The sequence below is a fragment of the Dermacentor silvarum genome, chromosome 9 (genome assembly GCF_013339745.2).
Source record: "Dermacentor silvarum isolate Dsil-2018 chromosome 9, BIME_Dsil_1.4, whole genome shotgun sequence".
Classification (NCBI taxonomy): Eukaryota; Metazoa; Arthropoda; class Arachnida; order Ixodida; family Ixodidae; genus Dermacentor; species Dermacentor silvarum.
Genome location: NC_051162.1, coordinates 137948136 through 137960147, shown reverse-complemented (window position 1 = coordinate 137960147; position 12012 = coordinate 137948136). Strand labels below are relative to the sequence as shown.

Here is a 12012-nt window from a genome sequence, read left to right as displayed (position 1 = left end):
GCGAGCGCCTTTGACTGCCTGGTGCTCACCGCGCGCATTCACACACTGACTGCCTTGTTCTCTCTGACTTCTTTCTATTCTGTATTTCCCCCTCCCCGGCGTAGGATAACCAACCAGACGCTTTTCCGGTTAACATTTGTCTTCTCTCTCTCGCTCTTTTATGACCCTTGCAGATTCAAAAGTTGTGGAAATAGATGATGCAATCTGAACAACAATTATTGTGATCGCGTGATGACTTCTTTCTATTCTGTATTTCCCCCTCCCCGGCGTAGGATAACCAACCAGACGCTTTTCCGGTTAACATTTGTCTTCTCTCTCTCGCTCTTTTATGACCCTTGCAGATTCAAAAGTTGTTGAAATAGATGATGCAATCTGAACAACAATTATTGTGATCGCGTGAATGACAATATTTATGGCAAAAAGTGTGCGTTCTGGTACAACCACAAGATATGACAAGAAACAGTTTCCTACGTGTACCCTTCACATAAATAAGAACACAATAAAGCTTAACACAAATTAAAATAATTATGTAAACCTTTGAATGTCTTGTTAAGGCCATGCCCATTTTATTAGAAAATGACGGGTCTAAGCAAAGTTCGTGTGCTGCACAAAAGCTTTGCTCCATGTACAGATTTACTCATGTTTGAATAAGAAATTTGTTCGTTTTTGCGTTTTTTAATGTTAGAGCATTATTCTAAAAATTCCACGAGTGCTCAGATTACCAGTTTTACTCCGTTTTCTTCTTATATCTTCACACGCCTAGATTTTTTTTCTTGCCTTCTCCTGCTTTTTTATTTTTTCATCTTCGTGTCATCTCAAACACCTCATATGAAGTACTAAGGGCTGACAGCGTCAGCTATCAAATCAACTCTCTCTCTCGCTGCACGCCCCAGTACAGTCATCAAGTGTTATCTATAGTTGGTGAAGCTGCAAATAAAACAAACATAATGAACAGAATATCGGACACCGCAGATGCTATTCTTTGTAGTCTTCTGTTCTTCGTCTTTGCTTTATTTGCACTTCAATGGCTTCAAATATTACCAAATTTGCCCAAGAACAAGTATAAAATAGACGAACCCTAATATTTGACGTATTGAGATTAAAACCCAAAGTACAACGTTTCTCCATTCCTCAACGTGGCATCATGCCTGTCTGTATCGTCGCACGGAATCAAAAATATGTCCGATTATCGGTAGGCAATTTCCTTGAGTCGTCTTCTCTGAGCAGACAACAAATTACATCTGCACTATTCTCTTAGGTTCTCACACCAAAGAGTGGTCTATGGCAGTGCTGCGGAGCATGGTAGTGCCTTGACGCCTGCAGAAAGGCTCAACATGGTTCGCAGCCTCAATGAGGGCCAATATTAGGAGCATCATTTAAGTCTAAGCGGATGTCACTTAATCTAACATCGTCTCAAGTTGCACAAGCTGATACTTTCAAGGCTATTTTTACTGCCCCGTTCACCTGCAACTGTTAGTATGTGTTTCCTTTTCTGGCATTTTCTATCATTTTTCTGTTCTATCACCATGCTCAAGAAGATGAAATTAGTCATTATCAGCAGCAGCAGCCTGGTTAGACCCATTGCATGCAAAAAGCTATCCAGAGATCTTCAATTAGCTCTGGAATATTTGTGTCCCGTTCACCAAATACGTGCAACATTCCTAACGTATTTAAATCCCTCCATGAAAATTGCTGTGTAATTTTGCGTTTCTTTTTTTTAGCCGGTTCTTGGCAGCTTTAGTAAAATGCTCCTACGTTCCTCATGACGAGCACTTATAAGCTAGTCACATAGAGACATGTTTGCTTTGTATATTGCCTCCTCCTTACAGTGGCATATTTCGCGTTCAGTTGCTAGAATGCTTATGGCACGATTGCCATCACCTAAGCTAATTGCCTACAGATGAACAGAATGGTCAAGTAAAAGATAAGCCTGGTTGGAATATAATACCCCGCAGGGGCGTCTGCGTGAGCAGGCGTTTGGTGTGCTGCGACACCACGGACCCGAGCACATGGGGGTTGGACCCTCCCGCGTGTAGCCGTGCGCGGCTTAGCCGTGTCTGGGGAAAGGGGGATCCTGGGGGTTGAGCCGAGGCCGGGTGTTTGGACCTTTAAGGCCCCCCGGCGGAGGCAACACACCTCTTCGGCCTCTGCTTCACATAGACGGCACCCCTGGGCTGACCCACCCAGGGGAAATCGGCAGTTGCCTTTTCCTATCCTCCTCTTAAATCTTCGTCTTTCTCTCTCACTTTCAATCTATCCTGTCTTCTTTTCTCTTCCATTTACTTCTAACTTTCCTGGCGGCGAGGGTTAACCTTGTGTGTCATAACCACCCTTGGTTATACGTATTTGGTTATAGCGGGAACGTACAGCTGGCGTTTGTGGGACTTGTGTTTACAGGTCCTACATCGTCCCCTTGTTGGGCTCCATGGTGGGTGGCTGGCGTTCCTGCCGAATGAATATTATTTTTATGGCTTACTCTTTCCCTGCGTTACCCGATCGCCCCCAGAAAAGGGGGCGCACCGAAGAAGTGTTTCAATTTTTTGGGCACCACAAAGAAAACTTTCCCCGCTACCACGTCATACACAGCGTAAAATCTGAAAAGGCAGTGAGAGCGATCTCTCCCTTCCTCGTTTCAAAATGCCTGACAGAGACAATAGGAGCCGGCTACAAAGCTACGAAATTGGCTAGCGGCGACCTCCTTCTTGAACTCCGACATATGAAACAACTTGAGAAACTACAGAACCTAGTATCCATTGGAGACTTTCCCATCACTGTGACCCCGCACCGCACTATGAACACCAGTCGTGGTGTAGTTTCGGATGATGATTTGATGGAGCTAAGTGAAGCAGAACTATTAGAGGGCTGGAATGACCAAAATGTCATTAATGTCAAAAGAATTAAGATGAGGCGTGACGGAAAAGAAATTCTGACCAAGCATCTCATTCTAACCTTCGGCACAAGTGTACTGCCCGAGACTATCGAGGCAGGCTACGTGAAAATCAGAGTCAGGCCGTATATTCCTAACCCCCTGCGATGTTTCAAATGCCAGAGATTTGGCCATAGCTCACAGAGCTGTCGCGGTCGAACTACTTGCGCCAAATGCAGTGCTTCTGAACACACGTCTGATACGTGCAATAACACCCCACATTGTGTAAACTGTGAAGGGGAGCACGCCGCGTACTCGCGGTCCTGCCCATCCTGGAAAAAAGAAAAGGAAATTGTCACGATTAAAGTTAAACAAAATATTTCGTTCAAAGAGGCACGAAGGCAGGTGTCCTACCTGCCAAAAACCAGCTTTGCCGATGTGACGCGTCAGGGGGCTGCGCCACAACGGCCTTCGGCGGCTGTCTGGCACACGCGTAGTGAGCCAGCGGTGACGCCATCCGCCCCCTCGGCGGCTGCAGCTAGTGCTGCTCCGCCATCTCAGAAGAAGGGGCCATCGACCTCCGGGCTGGTGGCCTCAAGGGTCTCGTCTCTTGAGACGAGGCCTTCAACGCGAACAAACCGCTCTCAAGAGCGGGTGTCCAGCGCGCCGCAAGAGCCGATGGACACATCTTCTAGCCAGACGGCGCAGCCAGCGCCTAAGGAGCGGCGAGAATCTCTCGACCGCTCCAAAAAAGAGAAACCCCGCATTACAGGGCCCCTAAAGGGTTCTGTAAGCTAACTCTCTTTTCGTAAACACACAGCACAAAACTCTTTTTAATATGGGCACTCAAGTAGTTCATTGGAACGTTAGAGGTCTTCTTCAAAATCTTGACGACGTTAAAGAACTCCTCCGCAAATTTAGTCCCAGGGTGCTGTGTGTTCAAGAAACACACCTCAAACGTACAGATACAAATTTCCTCAGACAATATGCTATTTTTCGCAAAGACCGCGAGGACACTGTTGTGTCATCCGGTGGTGTAGCTATCATAGTCGACAGAGCTGTTGCCTGTAGGGAAATAAAACTTCGTACGCCCCTAGAGGCAGTTGCTGTCCAAGGGGTGCTTTTTGACAAGCTAATCACTATCAGTTCTATATACATCCCTCCCAGTTATCAACTTAATAAAACCGAATTTCAAAACTATATAGATGAACTTCCGGCTCCATACATTGTTGTCGGAGATTTAAATGCACATAACACTTTGTGGGGAGACTCGCGTTGCGATGCGAGAGGTCGCCTAATTGAAAACTTTCTTTTTTCCTCAGGAGCATGTTTGCTTAATAAGAAAGAGCCAACGTACTACAGCGTGGCGCATAATACATATTCCTCTATAGATTTAAGTATCGTGTCGAGTACAATAATTCCATACCTGGAGTGGTCCGTTCTCAAGAACCCCTTTGGGAGCGACCACTTCCCAATTATAATAAACTTAACAAAACAAGATATATGCTCACCACACATTCCCCGATGGAAGGTTGACACGGGTAACTGGGAACTTTTCCGGGAACTTACATATCTAACCACGGATGATATTTCCTCCTTTAATATAGAAGACGCTGTGGCCTATATAACTGCCTTTATAATTGACGCTGCCACGAAATGCATCCGTCAAACAAACGGACTTGCGAATAAACGTCGCATTCCGTGGTGGAATGAAGAATGTAAACAAGCCCGGAAAAATCAAAACAAGGCTTGGGTACGACTTCGCGACTCACCAACTGCCGAAAACTTGATTACTTTCAAACAAATAAAGTCCCAGGGTAGAAGAACGCGTCGACGAGCTAAAAGGGAGAGTTGGGAAAAGTATATATCCGGTATAAATTCTTACACTGATGAGACAAAAGTGTGGAATAGAGTAAATAAATTAAAAGGCCGGGAGGTACACCCACTCCCCTTAGTCAGTACCCAAGGTGAGAGCCTGGAAGACCAGGCAGACTGTCTGGGCGAACACTTCGAACAGGTATCCAGTGCGTCCCATTACACAAAAACATTCCTGAGGATCAAAGAACGCGAAGAGCGCCAGCCCCTTAAACGTAAAGAATCATCGAGTGAGGCCTACAACTATCCATTTACATTAACTGAACTTAAGGCATCCCTCGCTTGCTGCAATAACTCGGCGCCAGGTGGTGATCGTGTCATATATGAAATGATTAAGTACGTACATCCTGAAACACTGAAAACACTCCTGTATCTTTTTAATGCCATGTGGGCGGATGGGTATATCCCGTCTTCGTGGAAGGAGGCCATAGTCATCCCCGTGCTTAAACAAGGCAAAGACCCATCCCTAGCCAGCAGCTATAGGCCAATAGCGCTAACAAGCTGCCTGTGCAAACTATTTGAAAAAATGATAAACAGGCGCTTAATCTGTTTCCTTGAATATAACAAACTACTAGACCCCTTGCAATGTGGTTTCAGGGAAGGCATGTCCACGACAGACCACCTTGTTCGCATTGAGTCTTATATCAGGGATGCTTTTATACATAAGCAGTTCTGCCTCTCAGTGTTTCTCGACCTAGAAAAAGCTTACGACACGACATGGCGCTACGGCATTCTCCGAGATCTCTGGGCGATGGGTGTCCGTGGCAACATGTTAAATACAATCGAAAGTTACCTATCTAATCGCACATTCCGCGTAAGAGTGGGCAACGCTTTGTCTAAGTCATTCACCCAAGAGACCGGTGTGCCACAGGGAGGCGTGCTTAGTTGCACACTATTTATTGTAAAAATGAATTCCCTGCACAAAGTCATTCCACACACAATGTTTTATTCAATTTATGTCGACGATGTGCAAATAGCCTTCAAGTCATGCAATATTGCCATCTGCGAACGACAAGTGCAGCTTGGAATAAACAAATTGTCCGAATGGGCAGACGAAAATGGTTTCAAAGTAAATGCCCAGAAGAGCACGTGCGTACTCTTTACTAACAAGAGAGGCGTAACGCCAGTCCCAAGTATTGCAATCAAAGGAGATGCACTCTCTGTGAGCAGCGAGCACAAGTTTTTAGGAATCATTTTAGATTGTAAACTCACATTTATTCCCCATCTTAAGCATCTGAGGGCAAAATGCCTGAAGACAATGAACCTTTTAAAGCTTCTGTCGCGTACGACTTGGGGTAGTGATCGAAAGTGTTTGCTTAACTTGTATAAAAGTCTTGTCCTCTCACGCCTTGATTACGGGTCAATAATTTACAATTCTGCAACGCCAAGTGCGTTAAAAATCCTAGACCCCGTCCACCACCTGGGTATCCGTCTCGCGACCGGTGCTTTCAGGACAAGTCCAATCCAGAGCCTCTACGTAGAGTCGAATCAGTGGTCACTTCATCTGCAGCGGTCATACAGCAGTTTTGCATATTTTCTGAAAATACAAGCAAACATTGAACATCCTTCTTATTCAACTATAAATGACGTGACCGCTGCCACACTCTTCCATAATCGACCTGCAGCGAGAAAGCCGTTCGCTTTGCGTGTGAGAAATCTTAGTGAGGAAATGGGTGTTCCACTGCTTGAGCAATGTCCTATGGCTCCAGCGAAACTGTTGCCGCCGTGGCAGTGGCAGCTCATAGAGTGTGACACATCGTTCGTAGAGGTCACTAAACACGCGCCAGAGGCACACATTAGAATGCATTTCTTAGAGCTCCAATCTAAATACTCGTGTACAGAGTTTTACACAGACGCTTCCAAGTCACATGCCGGGGTAACTTATGCAGCCATCGGTCCATCGTTTTCGGTATCCGGTGTGCTGCACCCGGAGACAAGTATCTTCACGGCTGAGGCCTATGCTATATTATCGGCTGTAAAGTATATAATGAAATCAAAACTTAAAAAGACTATCATATTTACAGACTCGCAAAGTGTTGTGAAAGCATTGCAATCACTCTGTAAACACAAAAACCCTGTACTTAATGAGCTCTATTCCATTCTGTGTAAAGCGTATATATCTAACCAGCATGTGATTATATGCTGGGTGCCAGGCCATAGAGGCATTGAAGGTAATGTTCGAGCAGACCAAATGGCCACATCTGTTATATCTCAGGCTATTAACCCTACAACTGCTGTTCCTTCGACAGATTTGAAGCCTTTCCTGCGAAAGAAACTGCGAAGCCACTGGCAACGCTTGTGGGACACTGAAATAAATAATAAGCTTCACTTCATTAAACCAAAGTTAGGTTTCTGGCCTCCCGTAACGAAAACACGACGAACTGATGTCCTATTCTGTCGTCTCAGAATAGGACATACATATGGTACCCACAATTTTTTGCTTACTGGTAGTGAACCACCAACCTGTGGTAGATGTGGTGAGAGGCTGACTGTCCTCCATGTCCTCGTGGAGTGCCGGGAAGCCGAAACAGAAAGGAAGAAATATTTTTCACAAGCATATCGATATCATGTCCCGCTTCACCCCATTATGTTTCTTGGCGAAGAACCGATTTTTAATGCCAAAGCAGTCGTCGATTTCTTGAACGATGTGGTCCTGCATGTTATTAGCCCAACTAGTTCGTAGCGCATCCTCTCTCCAGAGGATGCCGCTGTGATAGTTTCTTATAGCACATGCCTCCAGGCCCTTGTGGTTCAAGGGCTCTGTCTAGGCAGTAGTGCTTCTTAATAATCACTGCATCTTAAATATTTTAAATATCGTGTCATTCTCTTTCAATGCATTCTTCATTGCATAGTACACCTCATTAGTCATTGCCATGATTTTAGTACATGTATATTTTACGCACTTTACAGCGATTATTTTTAGGCCCCTTTACAGCCCTGTCACATCTACTTCTCAGAATTCATCACTTCACTGCGAACTAACAAACACTGGCATGGCGCTCTTTGGCCATACCTGGCCCTTGCGCCACTAAACCACACACATTCATTCATTCATTGGAATATAATAACGCACGCGAATATTTCTTGTCCTTTCGAGCTCACCTAGGTTGATGGTGCCCACTACGAGCGACACCTGTACGAAGATGCGAGCAAGAAAGCATCCTTGCTGTTGAAGCCTAGTGAACACGACGATTACTTTGTTGTAAGTACCGCGTTGACATGCCGAAACAAATGCCCCTGCGCTCTTGTGTGAGATACTGTCGTGCGCTATAGAGCAACGGGCATCATTTTTGTTCAGACAGGCCTTGTAAATTTCACCCATCGCATTGAGCCTGTGATGCTTCGAGAAAGAACATCAGTCGCAAGAACAGCACACAAGATATTACCAATTGACAACTTACAAGGATCATGTGAGAATGACCAAGCAATTGGCAAGTATGCTAATGAATTCTACACTCACTTGCATTCAAGTTTGTGGAATTATCAATTGACTGACACGCTGACTCACAATATGTGATAAGTGCAGTTTGATCATATGATTTCTCTGCGAAGGATTATGTCGAAATAAATTTAAACCTACCAGTAATCCCCATAGGTGTCCTTCTCTAATGTCAAACCTATGTATTCCCCAGTAAACTCAATAAGTTTTGTACATAGACCCTATCGCTGAGGTGGGCCGCCGCTCTGCGCAGCTCCAACCTGGGCGACCAACTCTGGGCCGTCCACCAGGCCCGCGAGGCGGCGCTGAGACAAGACCTCGACGTCCCTTCGTGGGAGACCTGAGCCCGGGTCACCAAAAACCTGCAGGACAATTCAATAAAGTTATTACCATTCCAAATCGCTGAACAATTGTAATCGGCTAGCATATTAACCACGCAGTTCTCTGCACGAGAATGTCGAAGTCTTATATCTTAGCTGAAAGAGTACACAGTACATTGAAAGACTACAGTGTTATCATGGTACAGTGTTATCGTGGAAAAACCCCATGCACAAGCTCAGGGCTGTCAGCTTAACAAGCTGCAATAATCGATGTATACGCCTGAAGGTACTCTCTTATTTGCGTTTCCTATGACTGATGCAATGCTTTATACAAGTTACTTTAATAAGTATTTCCATTCATGACACCATGAAAAAATACGCAATTAATTCCGCACGTAGTTTTCCCTACATGCTAACCAGTGCGTGTGAATTTTCGAGTTAACAATGCAGAACTGCCGTATTTTAAGTAATTTTACATGCCTTATTCCAGAAAGCGAATTTTACATAGTGGATAAAAACGAAATGAGTAAGTAATCGAAAATACTAATGCTATGTATTGAGAAATTGTAGCTACATATATGACATATGAATGGAACAATTGCAGTGTCGGAATGATTGCATTGTCTGCTGTGACTTTTGTTACAGAGAGTGGTTTTCGAGAAGCCTCGCCTCCAGAAGTTGGTACGTCTTGGGGAATTTGCGCATTCTGAAATGTCTTTCTGAAAACTCACGGTGAAACGTATTGTCTATGGAAAAGTCACAACTCAGAATAAGAGAAAATGAAAGATAAATTGTTTTTGAATTTTATGCCGACACCACGACACCCATGACGACATCGTGAAGTTGTAAATCACTTGATACCGTCTCGAATTGTGCGTTACATATTTACAAAGGTTACCAGATTCTGGCATCTCCATTTACAAATACAGCTCTTGTGAGCGAATACATATATTATCTAGATTCGACATGACCAAGAAAATATCTCCAGCGTCAACAGGTAGCTCACGCGGGAGTTTTTTATGCATGTCGAGCAAAAGTGCAGCCCAAATTAGCGTAATCACTCTGAAACACACGACATCCCGCTATGATGGCATCGGTTACCGAGTTTAGGTACGTAACTGTGCACTGTTTTTAATGCTAGTGTAGCTCGAGGTTTAGTAAGATGAAAAACATTTGCTTATGGTGGACGGGATCAAATGGAACTAGAAATAATTTAGGCATTTTTTGGGACCGAGCAGTTTGTCCACATGTATGTCAGTGCACCTTCGGTAGTTTTAGGTGAAGACACTGTCAAATTTTTCAACAAAATATTTCGCGCAGGATTACGACTTGCTCGAAGTTCATATAGCACATGTTTTGTGTGTCGATGTATAGAATTTTATTAGGGGTTTCATCATAATATGATGCAGCTGCTATTTGGTGTTTCGTACTAATGATGCGCAGTTATAAACTATACGCTCCACTTTATAGCTCCACTTTTGTGCACGTGTTCTTTAATTATCTGTCAAATGACGAGCGTCAAGCGAATGAATAAACATTTTGCAAGGTTCGTGTTCATTTTGTGCTTACGTTTCAGTGGTCACTGTGCTTACGTTTCAGTGTGTCACATGAGCAACGCAACTGAAACTGTAAAGTCGTGTCATTCCCACTAGCTCCCGTCGAAGCACTTCTGCACTTGGCTACAAAAGAAAAAGATTCTGCCTTTAATTTAATCGTTAAAAACTCTCAATTTCTTTGAAAACAAAGCATCGCGATTATCGGTAGTACGGACTGAATTATAGTGTTCTATTTTAGGGTCGATTCGAGCACACTTGTATATCCCAATCATCTTCTTTCTTTCTGCAGAAATGAGAGGAGCCATTCCACAAAAGTTTGGTATCGAATTGCACTTCATCAGTGACTACAACCACAGCAAGCACTTCGAAGGGCGAACAGACGATCATGTCATGTACGTGACGCTGTTCATGCATTCGGTGAGCAGGGGTAGTGTATGGCTTTGAACAGCTTGGTGTGTCATTTGTGTAAGATACCTTGAAATATTATCACTGGCTGGAAAGTACAAGCTTAAACTTGGCTCGCAAGCACCATCTCAAGCTGAAAACGTTTTCGCGGTGTGAGTCGAGCTTTATATTAAATTTGGTGCTATTGGCTCAACAATGAACAAAAAAATGCGTGTGGATCAGACAGGTGTTTTTCACCGCACCGCTTGTAGCATCCCACTAGCTCCCGTCGAAGCACTTCTGCACTTGGCTACAAAAGAAAAAGATTCTGCCTTTAATTTAATCTTTACGGTAAGCATGTTAACTCACTGTGAACCTTACTGCGATTTCCAAGGTGAATATTCGACTGAAGTCAGACTGGTTGGGGAACACTTGAAATCAGGCTAGTTAAGCAGACCTCAACTAAATGCGTTTATTAGACGTATGTCAGCGTTTCGGCATCCTTTCGATTCCTCATAAGAGGCGACTTCGCGAAGCTGCAGCAGAAAACCCACACTCAACTTCTTCAAGAGGAGTCACGCAACTTTCTCAAGTTACGCAAAGCGCAACTACTAGCGATAAAAATGCGCGGAGCTGAGGGGCTCAAATTCTGTTAGTCAAGGTCAAGTTACTTGTTAGGTTTAATTGAAATGAACAAATAAGGTAAAGGAAAATGAAAGTGGACGAAAAGATAACTTGCCCCAGGATGAGACCAAATCCACATCCTCCGCATAGCACGCGAATGGTGCTCCACCAATTGCGTTACCGCGGCGCGATCTCTTCGGCCACTTTCTTGTGTATTTTCCCTCATCGTTATTACACTTAACCTTTATATTTCAACGCTCCCATCAAAGATAACAACTGACTTCCCCTGCGTTTTTTGCGACTTTCTCCGAGGACAGACGCCGCAAGGCAGCTTCGACACCTGGCACGCAGTCTCTCACTGACCGAGTGGAACTCGCCAAACTTACGACTTACACGACTGCATCAATTAAACCCCTCACTGCAACTCCGACCTCCATTCGGACTTCCTCGACGTGAAGTTTCGCTTCTCTGTCGCCTTTGGTTAGGAGTTGCCTTCACAAAGGCATACTCTACATTAATTGGAGTGACCGACAGTGCAGCATGCGAGATCTGCGGCACCAACGAAACTATTGACCACCTGCTGTGCCACTGTCCACGATATGCCCAAGAAAGACAACAACTTGCTAACGCGCTAAAAAAACTGGACGATCGGACGCTTTCCGTGCAGGTGCTGCTGGAACACCGCCCCCATCGCTCGTCGGCTCATAAAGCGGTGAAGGCACTTTAGTGCTCCTTGAGGACGACGGGATTGTGTCAACGTCTGTGACTATTAGTGCACTAACACACGCGTCAGCGAACTAACCGCGCATTTCCCGTCTTTCTTTCCCTCCTATCTCTCTCTGTCATCTTTGTGTTCCCTTTTCCCATTCCCCCGGTGTAGGGTAGCCAACCGGACGTTATGCTGGTTAACCTCCCTGCCTTCTGCTTTTCTCTTGCTTCCTCCTTTCC

General features: G+C 44.6%; 1 protein-coding gene across 1 annotated transcript in view; it reads left to right on the top strand.

Annotated features, from left to right (window-relative positions):
* Positions 1-12012, top strand: part of LOC119465018 (uncharacterized) — a 28344-nt gene that overhangs the window by 4719 nt on the left and 11613 nt on the right. The window contains exons 3-7 of the mRNA XM_037725860.2: positions 7848-7943; positions 8040-8172; positions 8991-9026; positions 9146-9181; positions 10346-10473. Coding sequence (XP_037581788.2) covers positions 7848-7943; positions 8040-8172; positions 8991-9026; positions 9146-9181; positions 10346-10473 — 429 coding nt within the window. The remainder of the gene's footprint in view (positions 1-7847; positions 7944-8039; positions 8173-8990; positions 9027-9145; positions 9182-10345; positions 10474-12012) is intronic.